The sequence below is a fragment of the Camelus ferus genome, chromosome 6 (assembly GCF_009834535.1).
Source record: "Camelus ferus isolate YT-003-E chromosome 6, BCGSAC_Cfer_1.0, whole genome shotgun sequence".
In the NCBI taxonomy this organism is placed as follows: domain Eukaryota; kingdom Metazoa; phylum Chordata; class Mammalia; order Artiodactyla; family Camelidae; genus Camelus; species Camelus ferus.
The window spans coordinates 81,649,712-81,674,903 of NC_045701.1; the positions used below are offsets into that span (position 1 = coordinate 81,649,712).

A 25,192-nucleotide genomic window follows, 5' to 3' on the forward strand; every position below is an offset into this window, starting at 1 on the left:
ACGAGTTTGCCCTGAAGACACGCCACGCCCCCTCCCCAGTCGGGGCCGGGCGGGGCGCCCGGGGGAAACGGCGGCCTCATCCTCGAGCGAAGCAGAAGCGGACTCTGCGCCGGGTCACTCAGCCCTTCAGTGTTCAGAACTCCTAGTGGGGCGGGGACGGCAACGAAAAAGAGGATTTGAAACCGGGAGTCAAGGCGGACGTGGGGAGCTGGCGCTGCAGGGGAGGTCGACGCGGCGGCCCCAGGAGCCGCGTGGCCTGGAGGAGCGCCCGGCGGTCATGGGCCAGCTGACCGCCGGGCGGCGGGGAGCGGGCTGAGCGCCGGGCCGATCCCCCATCTCCCGGGGGAGCTGGGCGACAGTCGGCCCGCGGCCACGGCCGTCCGGCGCGGGGCTGTCCCCGCGGCTCCTGCCATGGCCGGCCGGGGTTGCGGCTGCAGCTGCGGCCTGGGCCACCTGAACGAGGACAACGCGCGCTTCCTGCTGCTCGCCGCGCTCATCGTGCTCTACCTGCTGGGCGGTGCCGCCGTCTTCTCGGCGCTGGAGCTGGCGCACGAACGCCAGGCCAAGCAGCGCTGGGAGGAGCGCCTAGCCAACTTCAGCCGCCGCCACAACCTGAGCCGCGAAGAGCTCCGCGGCTTCCTTCGCCACTACGAGGAGGCCACCGAGGCCGGCATCCGCGTGGACAACGTCCGCCAGCGCTGGGATTTCACCGGCGCCTTCTACTTCGTGGGCACCGTCGTGTCCACCATAGGTAAGTGTGCCCCAAGGAAGGGCGGCCCGGGGGCCGGACTCGCTGGCGTTTTCCTGGCTGTGCGCTTCGAAGTGCAGGACCGCGATTCCCAGCCCTGCCTTCATCCACCTGCGCGCTCAGCCCGGCGGCACAGATGCGAGCTGTTGCCTGACCAACAGGTGGTATTGCCTCCCTGCTTCGCTGAATGAGGTCCACGGGCCAGCTGCATCAGCATCACTTAGCTTGTTACAAATGCAGACTCTCAACCCCTCCCCAAGCCTCTTGAGTCATAATCTGCGTGTTAACAAAAATCCCCAGGGGATCTGAATGAGCCTTAAGTTGGAGACGCTCAGCGCTGGGAGATTTTTCAATCTAGTTAAGGAGACAGAGCTTGAGTTCATGGAACATTAGGGAGAAAGCTTACAAATCTGGACAGGAACCTATAAAGATTTATTGAGTTAGTGCCATGCAAAAAGGCACTGATCTGCACTGGTCTGAGGGAGAGGCACGAGTTTTGAAAAGACTGTCCATGACTTCAAACTTACAGAGAGAAAATCAGATTGAATAGGAGATTGGAAGCAAGGAAGCAAAAGTGCTAATGAGGATGGAAACTGTTTCCTACCAGGAAGGAGGGGGTTGGGGTGAGGAGAAAATTCTGATTGGGATTTAGAGACTAACAGTGCTTTACGCTTTGGAGAAAAAGAGAATTGCATTGAGGGCCCAGTGAGCTCCCTGATCTAAATGAAGCAGAGGAAAGAAGGAAGGCTGGGAAGGTCTCCTGGCTGACTGGAATGGGTAGGGGGCCTTTACTGCTAGACTGAAGAGCTAGAACTTACCTAGAGGCAATTGGGAGCTGTTGAGAGTTTTTGAACAAGAGGGTCATGTGGCTGCCGTCAGTTATGCCGTTATTACCAATAGAAGGAAACAGCCTGGGAGTCTGCACCACACTCCTGAGGACTCCTTGCCTTTAAAGCATAATCCAGTGATAAGGCTGGGGGAAAATGCTATAGAAATTTTGAGGAAAGCAGAGAGCTGAGTGGAGGAAGGGGGCTTTGCAGGGCTACGCAGGAAGGGAGTGGTTCCCAGCTGCTGGAAGGCAGGGGCAGCAGCAGGGCTGGCAGGGTGCGGGGCAGATGCTCTGTGGCTGTGGCCCCTGAACTGCCAGGATTGCTTGTCAGTGAGGCAAGTGACAAGGCGAACTTCCTTGAAGCTCCCACGCAAGGTTGTTTTAGGTAGGCACTCTGCCAGAAGGAGCACAGAGTATAACAGAGCTCAGCCTCGGGCCTGATTAGTCAAGAAAGACTCCCAGGGTTGGTCTCGAAGCCCGGGGCTTCAGCTGGTGAGTAGGAGGCAAGGCAGAGAGGATGAGCGTGATTCCGGACACATGGGCTGTATCTGATGTGCTTCATGCTAAACCGCCCAGCTCAATTGTTTTACCCCATCTGATCCCAGGTCACCCTGCCCATCAGCAGGCCGTTATGACATGACACTAACTGGGTATCTGGTAAGAAAAACTCTCAGCATCCTCCTTGATGACCAGAACACGGGGCCCGGACGGGGATGGAGACAGAGTAATACGCCATGGTTCTCTCCCCCAGCCCACATTCTCCGTTGGACTCTCAGCAGAATTGCCTAAGTCCTCCATTGTGTCACCTCCCATGTCTCAGAAGACAGTTCCAGAATTTCTATGTAGGGAGAACTTGGAGGGAACATCTGAGTGGGAAGTGTTGCTGTGGACCCTCCCTTTAATCTGCTATGCTTGCATAGCTAGTACAGGGTTTTGATTTAGATTACTCATTTGGGGGTGGCTTTGGTGGGAGACTGGGGACTTAAATCCTCCCCTGCCCCCACCGCAAGCCACCCATTTGTACTTCCCATGGACACGAAAGTAGGGAGGGGCAGATTGTGTGTATAGACCGGTAAGCATCAATGCCAGAGGCACCAGGAATGTCATGGCTGGGTGGGCAACTAAGTACACGGGCTTCTGGGGCCCAGAAACAACCGTGTAGCCTGATGGAATCGAAGGAAAGCTGGACCAATAGTCTGGATTTGGAGCTATTCATCCTGCCTGTAACTCGGGCTGGTTTCTTAACATTCTGAGCCCCATCCTTCTCTTTTGAGATCTCCTCAAAGTGCCCACCCTGGTATCTGGCACATCTTAGTTGCTGAGTAAATGTTAGTTCTGTCTCCTTCCCACTCCCTGCCCCTAAGCCTGCTGCTCTTGCAGGGTTCTTGTGAGGGATAATGAGAACATATAAGTGAATCTTCTTTAAAAAGTACAAAGCACTATATAAGTATGAGTTTATTTTTACTTCCTCATTTCTAACATTTCCTTTTAACCTGTGTCATTAATTGCTGATGTAATAACAGCACTGCAACCTTTTATTGGGGTACATATTAGGCACATACTGCAATTATTATGTTAATATGTGATCCAGCTAATTGAATAAATTAATCACACTTAATTTCAATCAACACAATTCACGTGTTTTAGGTGTGATTATCCCTATTTTATAGATGAGGAAACTGAAGCTTTATGTTCTTTGTAAAATAAAGAAGAAAAAACAGTTAAACCATCTGTAATGACCTCCCCTAAAGTTAGCTGTTGTTGACATTTTGGTGCATTTCTTTCTGTCCTTTTTTCCCTGTGCGTATCCACATGTATGCATATACATACGTATTTTTCTGAATTTGGACCATATTCTATAAACCATTTACATCTTGTATTCTAATCGCAGTATTCCATGATAGAATTTTTCTTCTAAAAATGAGTTCCACTATGCTTTATTCTGCAAAGACGTTGAGGTAACAGACAAGAAAACATACAGTAAAATGTACATAAAACTTCAGAACCAGGGAAAAGAAGAACAGAAATGTGGAAAGTAACTGGATCTAGGAAATTGCTAGAGAGGAGTTTTGTCTTAGCTTAAGTTCCCTCAGAAGCAGACCCTGAGCCAAGAGTTTGAGTGCAAGCAGTGTGTTGGCAGGGGTAGGGATACAGGCAGGTGAAGGAAGAAGTGACATGAGGAAGGGAAGCCAGTCAATACAGGGTACACTATTAGGTAAAAAGCAAGTGGGCAACTGATAATTAATTCCAAGTGGAAACTTGAGAACAATGCACAGCTCATGACCCAGAATATCCCAGGCAAGGAACTGGGGTATTCATACACCCACGCCGGTAAGTAATTGGTTAAAAGCTGCTTGGATGGTGCAGGAGGCACAAAAATATAATTCCCAGGTACTTCTGGCCTGATTTTTCATGGGCAGTCCAAGAGCAGCTTTCTGACAAAGATCTAGGCCCTGGTCATTTGAAATGTACCAGACCAATGTACCCAGAAATGGGAAAGGAGATCCGAGGGGTGTGGGCTGAATCTCAACAATGACTACTCAAGTTTTGAATTTGGCTGCATGCTCATGGCAGAGCCATGACCCATATGGGAATTCTTACTAGAAAAAAGGAAGCATAAACCTTTTCCCAATACCTAATCCTCAAAAATACTTTCCTCTTGGGATTTTACATAGGAAGCATTGCATAGGACAGTGGGTGATGCTCGCAAACATGGGTGGACTTTGGAAATGTTATAGTTAGTGAAATAAGCCAGCCCAAGAAAGACATACATAATTCCACTTATATGAGGTACCTAGAATAGGCAGATTTCATAGGGGTGGAAAGTAGACTAGAGGCTATTAGGGGCTAAGGGAAGAACGGAAGGGTTATTATGTAATGGCATTTTTGTTGGGGATGATAACATTTGGGGTGTAGATGGTGGTGGTTGTACAACAATGTGGATGTATTTAATGCCATTGAATTGTACACTTGTGAATGGTTAAAATGACAAATATTATATCTATTTTACCTCAATATAGAAAAAGCAGAATATTAAAACACAACTCAGATGTTGATTCTGAATGAGGCGGGTGATCAGACTTAAGCAAGAATAGATTTGAAGTACTCAGAGGAGTAGGTTGACAGTCTGTCCTGTAAGTGCTCTTCTGTCAGTATCTTTTCTCTCAGATAGGCCTTTGTTAAGCACTTGTTTCTGTGTTTGCCTGTGTATTAATAACTCAGCTTCTGTCCACAAAGGATTTGAGATCATTTGCATATCAATATGGCCAGGGTGGGCTGCAGCCATGGGTGACCCTATAATCTCAGAGGCTTAACACAAGAGTTTACTTCTTACTCACCCAAAGCCCATTCTGGGTGAGGGGCTTCCCCAGGAGACTTGTTCTGTCTTGGGGATATTTTTCATCAACTTGTGCTCCCAGGACTGCCCAGGCATGTGATTTGGCCTGGCCAGAGTGCACATCTGTGTGGTGCTGAACTGGATGTTGTTTTCAGAACTGGTTTTGTTCCTCCTTAGGAAAAAACCTGAGTAAAAGGTCTTTGAAGTCAAATTATATTAAATTCAAAAGATAAAATATTGGGAATCACCATTTTATAGTCTAAAGCTATAACCTGACATCAAAGATGATGAACTGGCATTCAGGAAGAACAGAAACATCCCACAAATGCATTAATGGATGTCCCACATTCATGAATGTCTTACGTGTGTAAAGATTAAATCACACGTTTTACGTTTTACGAAGCATTTGCGCACAAACCTATGAGGTAGGCAGAGAAGTTACTATTACTTCCATTTTGCAGGTAAGGAAACTGAAGTACAGAGAGCATAAATATCATAGGACCATGCAGCTATAAAGTGACAAAGTCAGGATTAGAACCAGGTTTGATTTTGTTACTGTCTATTGATAAAAGAAATACATATTCATTTTTGAAGACTGGAAATACCTGGGAAGCTATAAAAGAGAAACAAAAATCACCCATAATTCTACCATCCAACAAGAATCACTGTTAATATTTTGGTGTATCATATTATATTGAACCTAAAATGTTAAGATTTTATTGAATCTTAGGTGTATCATTATTTTACGTACCATTAAGGCAGAAAAGAATGATGCCAATTAAATTCTGAGCCGCTAGCAATTGTGAAATTATCCTGATTTCAGAGAGATTAAAATGTTGGGAAAAGATACATCTTAAAATCACTGAAAAAATCATATTTTGTACCTGATTGTTTTCCATATAACCATTATGACATGAGCACATTGTTGTAATTTTGTAAAGATGAATCTCATTATAGTTAGAATTTCTTTGATTTATGTTCAAGCTGATTAATTTTAAATATTTATTAAAAATACAGTTCATCTCTGAACCACCTAGTTAATCCTTCCCCCATTTTTCTGTTGGTAGAAGGGAGATACTGTGCCAGTCGCTGTATATGTGCACTTTATATTTTAAGGATTTTAGTGCTTTGCCATATTTCTTCCTTACTTTCCATCCTTTATTGTTTTTTGTTCAATGCTTATTTAGATAAATGTTTTTAATTTCTGTGAATTTTCATACAACAATCTTCTGCTTGTGATTTCTTCCACTGTTTTTGTGCTTAGAAAATCTGTTCCTATCCGTAAGGATCCCATGACAGTGCTTGCCTCTTCTAAATTTATGTTTTATTGAGGTGACATTGGTTTATAGTATTACATAAGTTTCATGTGTATAGCATTATATTTCTTCTCCTGTAAACTCTATCGCGTGCTCACCTCCAAAATGTAGTTTCCATCTGTCCCATACAATCAACCCCTTTACCCACTTAGCCTCTGCCCTGCCTGGCCTCTTCCCTTCTGATCACCACTACTCTGTTCTCTGTATTTACATATTTGTTTTTAATTTGGTTTGTGCATTTATTTTTTGTTTGTTTGTTTTTCATATTCCACATATAAGTAAAATCAAAGAGTATTTGTCTTTCTCTGACTTATCTCATCCATGTTGTCACAAGTGGCAAGATTTCCTCTTTTTATGGCTGAGTAGTAGTCCATTTTGTGTGTGTGTGTGTGTGTGTGTATGTGTGTGTATACATACATATATATACACACACATATATATACACCCCACATTTTCTTTTTCTAGTCATCTGTTGGTGGGCACTGAGGTTGTTTCCATATCTTGGCTATTGTAAATAATGCCACAATGAACATAGGGGTGCGTGTATCTTTTTGAATTGGTGTTTTCATATTCTTTGGATAACCCCTCAGAAGTGGAAAAGGTGGATCATAAGGTAGTTCTATTCTTAAATTATTCTTAAATTTTTGAGGACTCTTCATACTGTTTTCCATCGTGGCTGCCCCAATTTACATCCCCACCAATAGTGCATGAGGGCTCCCTTTCCACCATGTCCTCGCCAATAGTTGTTATTTCTTGCCTTTTTGATAATAGCCAGAATGCCAATTTTTGTTCAGCATTTTTTTCCGCTACTCTGCACTCCCAGGCACAGCAGTAGTTGTTAAAGCACTTTAGCAAATTGTTTCACGTGAACGATGATGGGTGCGTTTTCAGATTGTAGCCAAGGAGCAGCGCCCATCATGGGGGATGAGGGAGCAGAGAGAGTGGCTGATGGGAATTGGCATGCGTTCACTCAAGGTGGGGTGACTGGACCATCTCTTTTGGGGTCTAGCTTCTAAAATTTCATGGGGAAGCTCTCAAACGATCCATTCTGAGAACCCTGGATTTGTTCAGTTGTTTGCTTCCTACTTAGAAAACTTCAGTACGTATCTTGAAACTAGAGGGATTGCAGGCTGTACCTCTTACTGTCCACTGCCCAGCAGTCTCGTGCATGTCCATGAGATGCTCATGCACGCTCTCTGCTTGTTCCATTAGAAGTTCTTGTTTATCTTATGAAACGGGGATTTCCTCTTCTTTTTTCCTAAGTTCCATCCTGTTCTCTCTTCCCTTCCATACCTTTCCCTCTGAAGGAGAGATGGGTTTGGTATGAATGTAACCCAAATAATTCTTGCGCTCCTTGGAGTTCTCAGGGTATACTGTTCCATTCAAAAAAGCATGGTCCCTTAGCCCAAAGTAATGAAAAAATAAATTCTATTTTTGCTGTGTAGCTCTAAAGAACCTTAGAGAGTCTCCAATTTATAAAAGAAAGCTACCTCTCTCCTCCTCTCCAAGTCTCTCATATCTCAGGGAAGTTTTGGAGCCTTTTATCCCTAAACCCTTCCCCAAATCCTCCCCAACTGGCACCCCTCTCAGTCTTTCTGTCCCTCCTGGTTCCCTTTCCCCCATCTCTTTTTACTCTGTATCATCACGATTGACTTAACCTCTCCAACTCCTTGGAACCTTCTCACAATCTGCCTCGTCTCTGTGGTACAGGATAGCCCTGGGAGCTGATCCAGCAAGCCACAGTCCTTTCCTCTGAGGAGGAGAGAAGGAAGGGCAGAGAATGATTTTGATCATCAGTACATTAGTGGCTTTATACCCAAGAACACACTTAGCCTGTAGAGGAGGATATTCCTGTGTTTGGACCCAGAGGCATGCGGTCCTGCCGAGGACAGTGGGGGAAACACAACTCCTCAGGAAACATCTCCATCATTATGCCACTCTCCTTTCACCCTCCAGCCTTCTGCCTCCTTCACTTCAGTTTATCTGAACTGCCAGACATTAGACCACTCTTCTGAAATGCTGCACCCTTAGCACATCCACTGTGTCTTCCTTGGGTCCAAGAGCCATCCTAGAAGCCTCATTACCTGTTCAGGGTTTATTGCTCCCATTCTCTGATCAACCCCCCAGCATCTCTTCTATTGATCACCTCTCCTTGGAAGGAGAATCCTGTGGTCAGTGAACCCAGGATGGGTCAGACCAGGAATGCAAATGAGTGGGACTTGGAGATGTAGGACATCAGAGAACAGTGGAACGTGTGCCCTGGAAAGAGTAGCCCCCAGCACAGGCATTCAGATTCTGACTGTAAACTTATATTGTCCTGGCTAGACAGGTCTGATGACAGCTTGACTCCAGAGTGTGAGTCCCCCAGTTAAAGCTTGGATCACCTGTGAGCCCCGGGCTGCTTTCCTTTTGGTAATGAGAAGGACAAGAAACTCTTCACTCTTCTTGATCAAAAGCAGCATCTTGATTTTTGCAATTCACTTAAGTACCCGTGTGTGCAGGACACTTGATCACCAAGGAGGGTGAACCTAGCATGTTAACTGTCTCATTGTGCACCCACTAATCTCTAAAAGGAGCTGGGGGCAGTTACATTCTCTTAACTCTTCCAATTCACACGACTGCACATCGGTGTTGTAATCCGTAAGTACCTACTACCCTAGTTTTTTTTTTTTCTTTGCTTTTACATTATTTCCTATACACTTTCTCAAGAATTTTATGTGTTCATATTAATGTAGAATAGTTTATTTAACCATCCATAAATTGTTGGATTTGGGGGTTATATGTGGTTTTTTTCTCTTGTGTTTAATAAAAATCATGAGATTTATTGAATGCTTACCATAGGTTAAACCCAGTACACATCTTTATATGTTTAATTCTTGTAACAACCCCATAAGGGTAGGTACTGTTAATATTCTCACGTTAGACCAGGATCCTGAGGCCCAGAGATGCCAGGCAATGTCTGAAGGTGCCCAGTGGAAGTATCTTGCAGCCTCCCTTCAGAGCTTACACTGTGAACCACCATTTCTTTGCCATTTCTTCTTTGGGGTCATTGTGGGAAGAACTGCCAGTTAAAAGAGACCAAACCTCTTTTTTCAGTGATGATGGTCCTTAGGTAACCTGGGGTAATAGAATAAGACAGAGATGGCCCAGTTAGCAGAATCTCAGGATGGTATAAGGTTTGGGTAATGTTCTGCCTACCTCCCAGGAGTTAATGTAAACAGAGCTTATACTGTCCATTGGAATATTTGATGGTCTTCTCAAAGTTGCAACCTCCCCCGACCATCACCATGACAACTAATGTGCCTGCCCCCAAGATTTTACTCTCCAGTTGGACATATTTTGATCCTAGAAGTCACTTCCTGATTCTGCCCATGAGATGAGCTCTTGGAATATTAGCACAGGCTATCTGTATCTTGAGTCCTCCCTCATATTAAGCATCTGATGAAGATCACACTGACATTGATCTTAGAGACCAGCCAGGCAAGTGACTTTCAAACCATGCTCCAAGGACTCCGGGGGTTCTTTGTGGTATCTTAAGGGCTGTCTTGAGGGCCAAGGGGATCCCTCAAGTTCTTATCTCATTATATGTATTTATTTATGTCCAAAATGTTTATCTTAGTCTGCCACCTTTTTGTTGACCATTAAATTTTTTGGAATGTAGAAAAAAATTTTATATACCCAAATACACTCATTCTGAGTGACAATTTTTTTCTATGTTTTTTTCATAAATTTAAGTTCTCTCCATGGTTGAGATAAATATTCTCATCCATTCTCTGTTTAGTTCTAACTCATCTCAATGTTAGTCAAAAAGACTGCTTTTTAAAAGGTTTTGTATGGTTGGCTATATAATTATGCTTTGATTTATTTCTAAAATTATCACATAATGATTTGAGAATGCACATATTCCAGAACTCTCTTTTTTATTTGAGTGTTTCTTTATATCCTGGCATCTGTATATAGCTGAGCTGAGTTTTTCTCTTATGTTATAGAATTTTGGAGCAGGAGGGAAAATTAACCCTCCAAACCTAGTAAACACACCCAAGATAACCTTTTAGCTGTGTGTTTTGGGGTGTTGTACACTCAGTGTTACTGATTTTATCACTTGTATACCTTTTAAAGTTATTCATAATACTTTTGTTTACCTCTTAATTCTTTATGTGCTAACATCTATTTTTAAACTTAGAGGTGATTGAATTCCTGCATGATATTAGCGAATACTTGCTGATTTTTAGATCATATCTCTAGTTGTAGTTTTGGGTAATTTTAAAAAGTGAGCCCCTTAGTGTATTATTACATTTTTATTTTTTAACCAGTTTTAGACTTTTCTCTATGTAGGGGAATTGGCACCTTTAATATTTGGTTTCATTTGTATTATCTTTTTTTATTCTGTATCTCTCTTATTTTTCTATTCACTTTTCAACTCTATACTCTGTATGACAGTAGATTGGGTATCCTTTTTGTCATTTTAAGTGCAGTCAGAATAAAACCTTAACTAAACTACCTGATAATAAAAAAATATATTTCTACCATAATTTTTCATGTTTATAAATAAAACTGAGACTCCTTTCTCTGGATCATACAGTCTTGCATCTTTGGATTCAACCCCATTTTCTCCAACCCCCTTGGCTCCCAGGTTCCTTGTTGTTGTATCTTGTTCTCTGGAAACACTTTTTAAGATTTTATTTTTGCATCTTGGAACCTGTCTTGTATCATCACATCTGTTGACTAATAACGTCACACCATCTCTATAACCTTTTCTAGTGATCTTAAGCACTTTTCTTCATTGGAACCTTCTTCCTCATTTCTGTTCTATCCTCATGCCCCTGGACCTCTGGGCTCTGGTTGATGATTTACTTACCGCCATTGCATTTCTCAAGTCTGGCTTCTGCTTTCAGACAGAAAGTAAATGCCAGATAATTAACCTTCAAGAGAATGACTTTCCTATATAGGCTGAAAATGATGCTCTGTTTAACACTGAGTGGAGAGAGAGAAGAGAAAGGCAGCATTAGCCTCTGTTGCCTGTGTCTTCTGTGCTTTGTGCTCTGCACTTTTTCTCATTTGCGACCATTTTGATTAGCACTTCAGTCTTGAGGTTGTATTGTTCCTTTCTGTTGCCTGTAGTACTGTTTCTTGGTCTCAGATGTTAAAAAGGAAAAAAATGATACGTATAGTATCAGCTACAGATTGTCTTGGGCGATTGTAGCAGAAAACCCCAATAACAACGACTGCATCATGCAGAGGTTTACTGTTCTCACACAGTAAGAGGTGCAGAGGTTTGCAGTTCAGCACTGGTGTAACAGTCCCACGAGGCCACCAGTGCCCCGGCGCTTCTGTCCTTCTGCTCTGGTGGGCTTCGATGGTGGCTCTGTCCCCTTGTGCTCACAAAATAGCTCCTGCAGTTCCAGGCATTGTGACTGCCACCCAGGCAGGAAGAAAGAGGGAAGAGAAAAGACGAAACATTCATGCCAGCTGAGTCACTGCCCTAGAAAGAGAGCTTTCTTGGAAGCTTCAGCTTCCATTTACATTTCATTGGCCTGGAACCATGTCAGATTGCCCTGCCCGCCATCTGCACGGAAGGAAGCTGTCTGCTGACCTGAACACAATTAAGCTTCCTTTACTGAGGCAGAAGAGAAGGACGATGTTGTGAGGCAACAATATTGTGTAGAAAACTAATGGTATATCCTCTGAAAAAATACTGTCTGGGAGTCTTTCCTTCCGAGGTTATTTTGGTAGGTAGCCTATGAACAGTTAATGTCTTGATTAAAGTTTTATCAATCCTGGGAATTTTTCTTCAGATTTTTTTTTTTTTTTTAGCGTAGATCAAATACTTTTTTTTCATTTATTTTTTCTTCTTTTTCTATTGAAGTATAGTCGGTTTACAATGTTGTGTTAATTTCTGGTGTACAGCGTAGTGATTCAGTTACACCTAGATGTATTCCTTTTCATATGCTTTTTCATTGTAAGCTATTACAAGGTATTGAATATAGTTCCCTGTGCTATTCAGTAGGACCTTGTTGTTTATCTATTTTATATAGAGTTGTTAGTATCTGCAAATCCCAAACTCCAAATTTTTCCCTCTACCCCCACTTTTCCCCTAGTAACCACAAGTTTGTTTTCTGTGTCAGGGAGTCTGTTTCTGTTTTGTAAATAAGTTCATGTGTGTCATTTTTTAAGATTCCACATATAAGTGATATCATATGGTAGTTTTCTTTCTTCTTCTGGCTTCATCTTCATCTTCAAGTATTTTCTTAATGTTTGTTTAGACAATCTTTGGGGGGTTTTCTGTTTGTTTATCTTGGCACCCTGATTATTCTCTACTTGGATATTCCTGTTTGGTTTCTTTTTTTTTAAAGCTACCAGGTACTTTTGCTTTGTTTTCATCTGTTTGCTTAATTCCATATTTTGGATTTGAGTCTTCCTTTATCTTTCAGCTCATTAATTCTTTTCTCTATTGTATGATAACTGCTGGCTTTACCAATTCTTTCAGAAGATATTTATTAAGGGCTGACTCTTTGTCAGGACTGGTGTAAACATTGGAAGTTCCTCTTTACTGTGTTCCTTCTGTCTTTATTATTGAATAGTTCTTGATTTATACTTATTTTTTAATATCCACAGAAGTTATTTATTTTATACCTAGAAGTTTGTACCTTTTGACCACCTTCACCCATTTCACCCACCGCCACTCCCCTCCCTTTGGCAACTACCAGTCTCTTCTCTATATTTATGAGTTCAGCAGGTTTTTTTTTTTTTTTCAAGATTCCACATATAGGTGACATCATAGATTTGTCTTTCACTGTCTGACTTATGTCACTTAGCATAATGCCCTCAAGTTCCATCCATGTTGTCACAATGGCAGGATTTCCTTCTCTTTCATGGGTGAGTAATAGTCCATTTTATATATATCCATTTTTTATATATCTTTATCCATTCATCCATCAGTGGACACTTGGGTTGTTTCCATGTCTTGGCTGTTATAAATAGTGCTGCATTGAGCGTGGGATTGCAGCCATCTTTTCAAGTTAGTGTTTTCATTTCCTTTGAATAAATAACCAGAAGTGGAATTGCTGGATCATATGGTAGTTCTATTTTTAACTTTTTGAGGAACCACCATACTGTTTTCTATAATGGCTGCATTTCCATTAAAAAAAATTCCTAAAGTAACATATGCACATTGTAATAGCTTTTCAAATCATTTCAAAGTGTTTAAAGTGAAAAGTCAAAGTCTTCCTTGATCTCCCACCCTACTCCCAGGAGGTAACCTTTGCTTTCTTACACTTACTGGTGGTTCTTTTTTTTTGTAATGGCTTTATTGAGTTATAATTCATATAACATAAAATACACATATTTAAAGTGTATAATTGAATGGGTTTTAGTATATTCACAGAGTTTTGCGACCATCACAGCAATCAGTTTTAGACATTTCATCATCCTCAAAAGGAACCTCATACCCGTTACTAATCACCTCCCCTGTCCCCTCCAGCCCTAGGAAACCACTAATCTGCTTTCTGTTTTTGTCGATTTGCTTATTCTGGCCATTTCATGTAAATGGAATCATACAATATATGGCCTTTTGTGCCTGGCTTCTTTCACTTAGCATAATGTTTTCAAGTCTTCCATATTGTAATAGTATTGATACACCACTTTTTTATTACCAAATAATATTCTATTATATGAGTGTACCACATTTTATCTATCAACTAATGATTTGGTGGACATTTAGGTTGTTTTCGCTTTTCAACTATTATGAATAACTCTACAATGATGAATACATGTACAAGTATGTTTTTACTTATCTTGTGTAAAGGCATAGATTTGGAATTGTTGGATCGTGTAGAAACTCAGTTCTCAACCTTTGGAAGAACTACCAGATCTTTTTCCAAGTAGCTGTATCATTTTACATTCCCACCAACAGTGCACGAGGGTTCCTATTTCTTCACATCCTTGCCAAGACTTTTAATACCTGTCTCTTTGATTATATTCATCCTGTGGATGTGGAGTGTATTTTATTGTGGTTTTGATTTGCACTTCTCTAGTGACAAATGATGTTGAGCATATTTTCATAGGCTTTTTAGTCATTTGTATACCTTCTTGAAAGAAATGTCTATTCAAATCCTTTGCTCATTTGTAAATTGAGTTATTTGTCTTTTTATTATTGAGTTATAAGTGTTCTTTATGTATTTTAGATTCAAGTCCCTTATCAGATATGTAATTTGCAAATATTTCTCCCCTTCCATGGGTTGTCATTTCACTTTCTTCCTGGTGTCCTTTGAAGCACAAGCATTTGATGGAGTCTAATTTATTTGTTTGTCATTGTTGCTTATGCTTTCATTGTCATATCTAAGGAACTGTTGCCTAATCCAGGGTCACAAAGATTCAGACTTACATTTTCTTCTGACAGTTTGGTAGCTTTGCTCTTACACTTAGGTTGTTGATTCATTTTGAGCCAATTTTTGTACATGGTATGAGACATGGGTCCAGCTTAATTCTTTTCTATGCAATATCCAGTTCCAGCACCATTTGTTGAAAAGACTTTTCTTTCCTTCATTGAATAGTTTTGACATGCTTGCCAAAAATCAGTTGACCATAAATGGGAGGGTTAATTTCTCAACTCTCAATTCTATTCCACTGATCTGTATGTCTGTCCTTATACACACTGCCTTGATTGCTGTAGCTTTGTAGTAAATTGTGAAATCAGAAAGTGTGAATCCTCCAACATTGTTCTTCTTTTTCAAGATTATTTTGGCTGTTATGGATCCCTTGAACTTCCATGTGAATTTTAAGATCAGCTTGTCAGTTTCTGCAAGAAGGCTTGTGTTGAATCTGTGGATCAACTTGGGGAATATTGCCATCTTAAAAATACTAAGTGTTATAATCCATGAACATGTGATGTCTTTTCATTTATTTGGATCCTTTAATTTCTTTCAACAATGTTTTGTAGTTTTCACAGCATAAGTTTTACACTTGTTTTCTTAAATTTATTCCTGAGTATATTATTCTCTTCAGTGCTATTGTAAATGAAATTGTTCTCTTAATTTTATTTTGAATTGTTTATTGCAAGTGTATAGAATACAACTGATTTTTGTATATTGATCTTGTATCCTGGGATCTCGCTGCACTTATATATTAGTTCTAATAGTTTTTTTAGTGTATTCCTTAGGATTCTCTTTATATAAGATTATGTGATTATATCATCTATGAATAGAGATAGTTTTAATTTTCTTCCCAATCCGGATGCCTTTTATTTCTTTTATTTTATGCCTGGATAGAACCTCCAGTACAATGTTGAACAGAAGTGGTGAGAGTGGACGTCCTTGCCTTATTCCTGATCTTGAGGAGAAAGTTCCAGTCTTTCACCATGAAGTATGATCTCAGTTCTAGTTTGTTTTGGTAGATGACCTTTATTGGGTTGAGGAATTTCCTTTCTATTCCTAGTTTGTTGAGTGTTTTTATCACAAAGTGTTGGATTTTTGTCAAAATTTTTTCTGCATCTGAAATGATCATATGGTTTCATCCTTTCTGCTATTGATATTAGTGTATTGCATTAATTAATTTTAAGATAGTAAACCAAGGGGGAGGGTGTAGCTCAGTGGTAGCATGCATGAGGTCCTGGGTTCAAACCCCAGCACCTCCATTAAAAAAATAAAGAAATAAGCCTAATTACCTCTCCTTTAAAAATAAGACAGTTTTTTTTTTAAGATATTAAAACAATCATGGATTCCGGGATAAATTCCACTTGGTCATGGTATATAATCCTTTCATATGTTGCATAGCATTTGGTTTGCTAGTATTTTGTTGAGGATTTTTGTATCTATGTTCAAAAGAGATATCTTTCTATTTTTTTCCTTTCTGGTGATATCTTTGTCTTGTTTTGGTGTCAGGATAATACTGGCCTATAGAGTGAGTTGATAAGCGTTCACTGATGGTTCTTACACATCTTTCTAAGGTTGTCCAGGATACACAGCTATGGTAGGGATGACCAGTAACTTAACTGTTCCTCCTATTACAGGACATGTAGGCTGTTTCTAATTATTTGCTAGCATCACAGCTCTATAAAGCATATTTTTAATTTTAATATTTAAACTTTTCATTTAAATATTTGTAGGTACTGTCAAATTTTTGAGAATTTTTAAATTTAAAATTTTCTTAACCAATTTGCAAGAATCTTGTCATTCTCACAGCTGACTTATATTGTATTCTTTCTCTTCCTCGGTACTGTGCTAAATGTTCTAGCTACATACTTTTTAATCTTATACAGTAGTACTATTATTTTCCTCATTCTATTGGTGAGAAAACTGAAGCACAAAGTGTTAAACAGTTTGCCCAAAGTCACACAACTAGTAAGTGTTGGAACTTTCGTTCAAACTTTGTTCAGCTGTGATTTAAATTTTGGAGAGGAAGTTAGCCGCTGAGACAGTCAAAATTCTACTGCAAACAGAAATAAAACCGATGGCTCTAGTTCTGTATTTATTTTTGTCATCAGTGGATTTGTATTTGATGTTAGTGATGACTATTACTTGCAGGTTACTGTTTTGAAGAGCCTGCGCTGGGCTGCCAGGCTATATAAGGAAGACATGTAGATTTTCCACGCCGAGTTTAAGCAGTCTGTTCTCCCTTCTTAATGTCTAAGAACCGCACTCAGAACCCATTTCATATCAAATATAAAATTCATTTTGATTCTGTAAGAATTTGAGTCCCTACTGTGTGCCCAACCTGATAACATGGTCCATGGACAGAGTTCAGGGGTCTGTAAATTTGGATGGGAAAAAAATCCATCTCTATGTTTACTAACCTCTAACTAAACAACCTGTAGCATTTCCTTGAGTAGAGAGTGTAGGCAACAGGGCAGGGGTAGTAGGAACGGTACCTGTAGCTTTGGCACCAGCAGAAATCACAGATACGTTCCTCTCCCTTGACAGCGTGGCACATGCCACCATGGTCATTCCCCCTCATCCTTCAAAATCATAGTAGTTATTAGACTGTTCTTGTCATCTGATGATTTAATAACAACGCACATGTACTATGTCACACACTTGTTTCACAGTTTAACAACTTTATTTTAATAAGGTTGCTTTTGTAATTCTATGTATTTTATTTCATTCATTAAAAAAACAAAACATTCTGAGGCAGACCCATAGGCTTCCCCAGATGCCAAAGGCTCCATGTCACAGAAAACAGGAATTGAGAACCAGACCAAAGTTAGGCTGATTTTGAATGAAGAGGAAAAGGGAAATTGCAACTCTTGTTACTGCTGCTCCTTCTGTGGCTGGGAAGAGCTTGAATGCACTTGTAGCTCTGTCAAAACTGACTTGAAACACTCTTGTTGCTCAATCACTGTGTATAATCTCATCTTTTCCTGATGACTCAGAAGACATTTCAGGATGTTACAGTGTCTTGAGGGTCATTGTTGTAGCATAAATTAACCACACTCCCTCAGAGCAGAGGGGAATTAAGCATTTAGAAATGTCTTGTTTACAGAGGGCACTTTTTATAGGGTCAGAGGCTCAGTTCCAAGCTGCCTCCCTGTGTCCTTACCTCTGTGTTCTCAGCTAATGACGACGTTTCTTTGAATCTTAGCCATCCCTCCTCCCCACCTCCCCTGTGGTTGCACGTACTCTGTGTTGAAAATACTGGTTTGAGAAAATATAGTACTTCTTCATGTTTAATTAATACTATTTCTAATTTCATATTTAAATTAGAAATTGCAATTTTGGCCAAAAGCAGCGTGCTTTATATGGTCCACAGATGAAGATGTGCTGGTAACTGTTTGACAACCAGCTTAAAATAGAAACAAACAAAAAACCTGATTTGTAATGTGTGCCTGTTTCTGTGATGTAAATAGTCCCCAAATGGCTGATTTCAGGCTCTGAGCATGAAGTCACTGAAGGCAAGTGTAAAGACGTACATAATCGTAATCGGCACTTATGAGCCTGTGGCAGCCGGCTCCAGGACTCTCCCGTGGACCACAGGGTGTTTGAGGAAGTTCAAATCAGTTGTCAACTTTTAAAAATGAGATTTGTAGTCAAAGTCTAGATTTCTGATTTCTCTTGGAAAATGGAAAATCTGACTATGCCAGGCCCACATTCCTACATGCCAACTACTCACTGAAGAAGAGCTATGGGTGCTTCCTTTCGGGAATCCACTGGTCCCATCCCACCTAGTCTTGAGTGTCACCTGCCATTCATCACTGTGTGTGACTTCTTTCCTGTCCCCTGGCTTAAGTGCTGAGGCTCCTCCTATCTCTGAGATGTAAGAACCAAGTCATCTTGTCACCTGGCTTTTTATTTAAAAAATTCAGAAAGAGTGGCACAGTTGGGTCCCATATGATATTACTTTTTAGAAATTGCTTCCAGTTTGATCGTGGGGCAGGCAAGTTTCTCCTGAGTGGACACATAGAGATTTTATTCCATTCTTGTTAATTTCTCTCTGGTCGTCCCAAATCAGTAGGCAAAAGAGCTTTTCTTCTTAGGCTATTTAATAAATGAGATTGAACCAGAAAAGCATGAACTTTGTGGCAGGCTCAAGGTTTTCCTATGGGAAATTAAGACCCACTGACTGGAAATGGTGAAAAGCGACAAGTTCAAAGGAAACTCAGTGGAGTAATTAAAAATGTATCAAGCCCTGTTCAGTAGGCGTTGACACAACACAGTAAAAGGCAAAGAGCATCTCTGAGGTCTCGTTGGATACCGTCCATGTTGATTTTGGATATTACCCAAGCGTCTGGGGGAAAGATCATTCTTAAACCTGGGATGCCAACCCCGCCAGAGTGATTGTACCATAAATACCTCATTACTTATGGGTATTAAGGGACCCATAAAGAGTATTAGACACTTTAATACCTTGTTCTTGGGTGGGGTGGAGTGCTTCTGCAGATGATTTAGAATATGAGGTTGAGAAAAGGGCTAAGGGAGAGTCTTGGAGTTTCCAATGCTGAGGAATGAGAAGTCGGTCAGAAAAGCAGTGGTGTTAGGAATTGCACTTTGTGTGTACTTAAACATTGGCAAGAGTGTTATTTGAGAATAAAATCAATTTCATTGTGGGAAAAAGAGCTCCATTTTTAAAATTTAAGTACAGTCAGTTACAATGTGTCAATTTCTGGTGTACAGCACAGTGTCCTAGTCATGTATATACATACATATGTTCGTTTTCATATTCTTTTCCATTAAAGGAGCTCCATTTTTAAAGAACTTTTTGTGAACATTAACCTGGTGAGATGTTTCTAATGACTCCTTTGTAAAATCGCTCTATGTTCTCAGCACCGTGGGTTTGTTTGGGAGGAGACAGGACCCAGTGCTAAATGACACCCATCCCTTCAGGCTCTTCTTTCCAGCAATTTGAATTCAATGAAGAGAGGAGAGGGTTTTTAACTGATGAATGGAGTTTATGAAACACAGATGCAGTGAAGCCACAGTTAAAAAGAAAGAAAAATACTGAGGTTTGCAGGCAGAAGATAAGGAAACGTGGAAGACAAATGTCAAAGGGAGCATTTAAAGTAGCAGGAAAACCTGCTGGTAGTTAAAGAAGGTGGGTAGGATGCAAGATACAGAAGACAAGCTTTTCAGATTTGAGCATTTTCATTTCTTTGTCTTTAAAGAAGCATTGTTATGCTCTGAGGAAGGGCAGGGAGACCAAACAGCCACCATTGGTACCCACTTTGCACCAGATGCTAAATCTCCTCTGGGTACCAAGCAGATACTCCCAATAGGTGCCCCGATTACAATAATTAAATTTGTTGAGCCTGTCAGTGCACCAGGCACTGTGCTAAGCAGTGATTTATGTAATAATCATCCTGTTTGGGTCTTAGAACAACACTCCAAGGTAGATGAAGACGTCTCCATTTCACTGATGAGCAAACTGAGACTGAGGAAACTTGCTCCTCATCCCCCAACCAGCAGAAAGAAGAAGGAGGAGCAGGTCCATCTGGTTTCAAAGCCCACGCTTTTCTAGACTGCTGTGTCGCCTTCATATGCATCACATTGTATTATGAATTAATTAATTAGTTGAGCATAATGCTTCCCCAAAATATGATTGTAGAATTGCTTTGTTCTCCCAGCACAGATGAAAAAAATTCAAAATAATATCAGCAAAGATGGAGTTAGCTCCATTTCCACTTGATTTTATTCTTCCTTGATAGCTTTTTTTTTAATGCAAGCGGTTACCATTGCCCTGATTCCTCTTTGCCACCTCTGCAGTTTCAACAAATCCAGTGAGTCAGGGAGAATGGTGGATGCATCTGATCCTATATTCCAAGGAATCACTGATCCTGCCAGTGTGCCCAGCCTATATTAGATGTGGTGTGAATACTGCTGAAGGGCTGAAGGGCGCCCATGGAGAGCGGACAGTACTGGAGTTGTCCGAGGATTCCTGTCTCCCGTTCGCTTGCAGAGAACCTTATGAGCTATCTCAGTTCTACAGGGTGAGTCCCTCCCATCCCTCCTCCCAGAAGACTTAAAGTTCTCCTTGACCATGCATGGGTGGAGATTTATACCAAATCCTCATCAATGGAACTCTGGAACACAGTCCTAAATCTTTTCTTGATACCTTGCATGCGCTTATTCTATAACTGAATTAGTGCCCGGCATTTGGAAATGCTGATTTACCAGATAATTGGATTGGCTGTATTGGGATTTGTTCTAATGGGGTTTGGTGGATGCTTCTTTCCCCTTCTGGCTTCCTTCTTTCATCACATGAATTCAGTGTTCACTCCCTGGAGAAAGGCGGGGAGTCACCCAGGCACCTCTTAGGTCTTGCTGTCCACATGAGGTCATGAGTCCCATGTCCATCTCATTCACTACTGTGTATCTGCACCTGGCATAGGCCCTCAGTAAATGTTTGTTCAGCACATGAATAAATGGCAGCCACTTTCCATGCGTTTTGACTGTGATGTCCTTGTGCCCCTCCTTCGTCGCCACTGGATGGGAACCAGGCACTCGTAGGACTCCCCAAATGACTGTTTCTTCTGATAGCCACAGTACAGTGATCCAGGTCATAGCTCTGCACAGGTGTCACTCAAATGAATTATCAGTCATGAGACAAGTAAGAAGTGACTTACCTTAATGTTCAATAAGACTGGTTCTATTTCTTGTAATCTGTGGGAGGGAACACTCGAGTGTGGAGTTCTTGCTTTACTTGCTTCCTTTTCCTGTGTCTTGATGAAATCAAGTCCCATCCCAAGTCAGCGAGGAGGCAGGACTCGGTCCAAGCACGTGTGCACCATGGCATCTTCGGGTTTATCTGTCACCTGGGGGACAATGTGCTTCATTATCAAGGATTTTTCTCTAAAATTAAGTTTTTCTCTAGAAGTGCATTTGTCCTTATTTTATTTCTAAGTTAATCATTTTGGTAGAAGCTTTTTAAGTAATTAAATATTTGTATACTGATTTTAATTGTTTATCAAGATTTGTTATAGTATCACAGTGAGAATTTAGCTTTCTAAGCCTAGAAATCACATAGGCAAAGACTGACAGATTTAACTAGTGAACACATAAAACGTCTATGTAAAACAAGATAAAACAATCAACTATAAAAAAATGTTTCTAGCTAATTAAAAGGGTTAATGTCTATTACTGATATAATGAAGTAAAACAGTGACACTCCATCCCTGGGAACAACCTAATATTCCATCAACAGGGAAATGATTAAGCACACTACAGTAACAGGAGTAATACTACCATTTATTGAGTACTTCCCGGGCATTTCACATACATGTTCGTCTCATTCAACCTTCACAGATCCATCCATAACTGGAATACCATGAAGCTATAAGAAGTATGTTTTTGACATGGAAGTTGTTCATAATATATGAAATGGAAAATATGTGATAAAACAATATGGTTCTATTTCTATAAGGAAAAAATATATACATAACCTGATAAGATAAAGAAGATATAAATCCAACAGTGTGATACAGATCACAAAACAGTGGGTGAAGTGATTATAGGATGTAATTTGTTTTCTTTATTTTCCAGTCTGTACAATGAAGAAATTACTTGAGCTCACGGTGAAAAAGAATATGAAAATGAATATATGTATATTCATGTATGACTGAAAAAATTGTGCTGTACACCAGAAATTGACACATTATAAACTGACTATAACTCAATAAAATTTTTTAAAAAAACAAAACAAAACAAAACAAAAACAACAACAAAAAGAGAAGTTATTTTAAAATGTATGCTCGTTGCAGACTCAACTGCTGTTTTGTTTTGTTTTTTAATAGATCACATGTTATCCTACCTCTTCAAGAAGTATATACTGAACATAATTTAAGCCATTTTGGATGTTTGAAGCTTGCCATTATGGGCAAGAAAATCACCCTGTTACTGAGCTGGGAAGGAATTCCATCACTGCCATCAGGGAACCACTGTGGTTAGCATTATTTGTGTTTACATTCATCTGTGACCTCTAGAGTCATCCTTTTTCTCAGATGTCCCTTTGTCCTGGGACAAGTGGCTCTTCCTAATAGAGGTGCACAGCAAAGCCTCCTAGGAAACTTAAAAAAAAAAAAAAAGTATAACTGCCTTGACCACTTGAATGGAGTTTTTGTTTCAGCAAGTCTGAGGTGGGGCCTTGCCGCTCCATTTAAAACAAACCCCAAAGCTTCCTTTTTGCTCTTGAGAGCCCGTGTTATAGTCAGCATATCTTCTGCTGCTGTCATCAGCTGCCTTATTTGTGTGAGGACCCAAGAAAGGCTTCTTTCTTCTGCCAACACATTTGGAACAGTCATTCTCAAACTGTTTCAGATGATGAGATATCTGAATTCTTCCTCCTCCTTGCAGAATACAGTGAAACAGGTGACGTTTAATTCCCTTATAAAAACTAGGAACAGTTTAATTAGCAATAAGTATGTCCATGTATTCTGTACTGTCTTATTTGCTTACAAGTATTAGAACTCATTTTGATTAGCTCAAGACTAAATGTAGAATGTATTGTAAGGATCCAGGGCGGGTAGTTCCTGGAACTGTGGGGGTCGCAAGAGCCCTAAACCAGGAGGTAGAAACCCAGCAGGAATCGTCAGCCATTTTCTCAATCTCTTGTTTTCGCTTTTCTCTTCACACCTGCTTTATTGTTCCCTCTTGCTTTTGACTTCTGCTTTCCGCTTCTCCCTACTCTTGGAGGCAAGGGCCACCCCTGACCCCCAGAATTTGTATCTCCTGAGTTGGAACAACCAGCGGTGACTCCCCTCTGTTTCTTAGTCCCGCCTCTACATTCCTTAGAGAATCTGATTGGCTGTATAAGGGTCACGTGTTTACCCCCTTGTCCAATCAGTTGAATCTTGGGGGTTGGATCAGGCTGGGTAAACATGGCTGCCAAAGCTAGGTCCTCAAGGAAGAAATAATAGGGATTGAAACCCCAAATCTTATTTTAATTTTATTTTACCTCTTAGCATAAACCCCTCTTCCTGTACACCCAGAAGCCTGGCCCAACATAACCAGCCATCTTATCAACAGCCACAGATCATGTTCTCCATCCCCGGTGGGAGAACATTCAAGGTCCTGTGAGCTACCGCAGAGGCTCCCGGTCCCCAGGTATGAGCCCCGCCACCGCTGCCATTTGTGGACCAAGCAATCAGGTTACACCCCCACAACACACCCAGGATACGAGACTGGAAGGAAAACAAGACAAAACCGCAACACAGATTCCCCTTTAGAAAGAGGAATGGGGGCTGGGACCCACCGTGGCGTCACGTTCAGTCATCACCCACTGATGTAAAGCAGATACTGCATTCTGAGCGCCAGGGAGAGAAAGATGAAACCCGGCTCTTTAAAACACAGGTATCAAAACCCACTCTGACTAGCTGAAGCAAACAAGGAGAATCCATCACAAGGATCCAGCTCACTGTCAGCATCCCAGGGCGGACTTGAGTAGATCCTGACAAGGGGATGGCTCAGTCTCCCTCTGCGCTCTCTGCATCTGCTCCACGTTTCTCTGTCTGCTTCTCTCTGACGATCCTTCATAGGCTCTGAAATATGAATCCAGAGGAACTTCACATTCCTACTGCAGGACTCTCCAAGTACCACTGGGGCTACACAGAGTTTGAGGTAGTATATGGAAAACACTGTATTTTCAAATGGGTATTTAAATGGTATTTATTCTAACTTTAATTTATTTAAATGGCACAGACACGTGCAAAACTCTCTGTGATTCTTGCTCTCATTGCTTAGGAGAAAGTTTAGAGTTTTCAAGTGCTGCAATTTATGTAACATTATTAGGTCCATGACCATGCAGGCTAAAGGGCAACATGGCCACATCATGGACCAAGCCCTTCTGGAGATGCTAAAAGCCTCATCAGGATTGCTTTGGGAATGGAATTGGTTCCATTAGGTGGCTTCTCTTGTCATCAAGAAATCCTAGAATCCTTTTCCAAATCTTTAAAAAATAATTTTATATCCATCTTTGAAATTAATAAAAATCACCTATTGTCTCACTAACCAGAGTTATGGCATCCATTTTTACTTCTTTCCAAACACTGTGTGTGTGGTTTTCACCTAGTTGAGATGAAATATTTCTCAAATATGTTAGCCCACTTTCCTGTCTCAGAAAGCAGAGTTTTTGTTTGGGATTCTGCATGGCCTCCCACACTGTTCTGAACAACTTCAGGTAGAGAAGGCATCAGAAATGGACCTCTCTCCACCTTTGTGATCCTCAATAAATAAACATCCTCAATAAATCTCTGATACACCTTGTTTCTTGTTAGTGGCCTTCTTTATCCTGAAGTTACTTATATGAGAAATCTCAGGAAAAACGATGCCCATTAGTTGGGTTTCAGGAAATTGAGCATTGATTTATCCATATGAGTTATTAGAAAGATTGTTTTTGACTTAACAGTTGGCTTTGTATGTATCATCAAGTTTTCTATTTGAGACAACTGGGGGGAAAGTGCTGATTGTTTAGGCAAGTTTTGAGGACTCTGGATGAAAGGCATGTTTATCCCAGAGCAAAGGAAAACCCTTTGTGTGATGGGA

General features: G+C 40.9%; 1 protein-coding gene across 2 annotated transcripts in view; it reads left to right on the forward strand.

The window, feature by feature from the left end:
* The first annotated feature begins 390 nt into the window (after positions 1 to 390).
* Positions 391 to 25,192, forward strand: part of KCNK13 (potassium two pore domain channel subfamily K member 13) — an 86,492-nt gene continuing 61,690 nt past the window's right edge. Inside the window, exon 1 of one of the 2 annotated variants that reach the window (XM_006187930.3) lies at positions 391 to 751. In XM_006187930.3, the coding sequence (XP_006187992.3) occupies positions 412 to 751 (340 nt within the window). In that variant the 5' untranslated portion in view covers positions 391 to 411. The remainder of the gene's footprint in view (positions 752 to 25,192) is intronic. The other variant, XM_032482500.1, reaches the window with a different exon arrangement.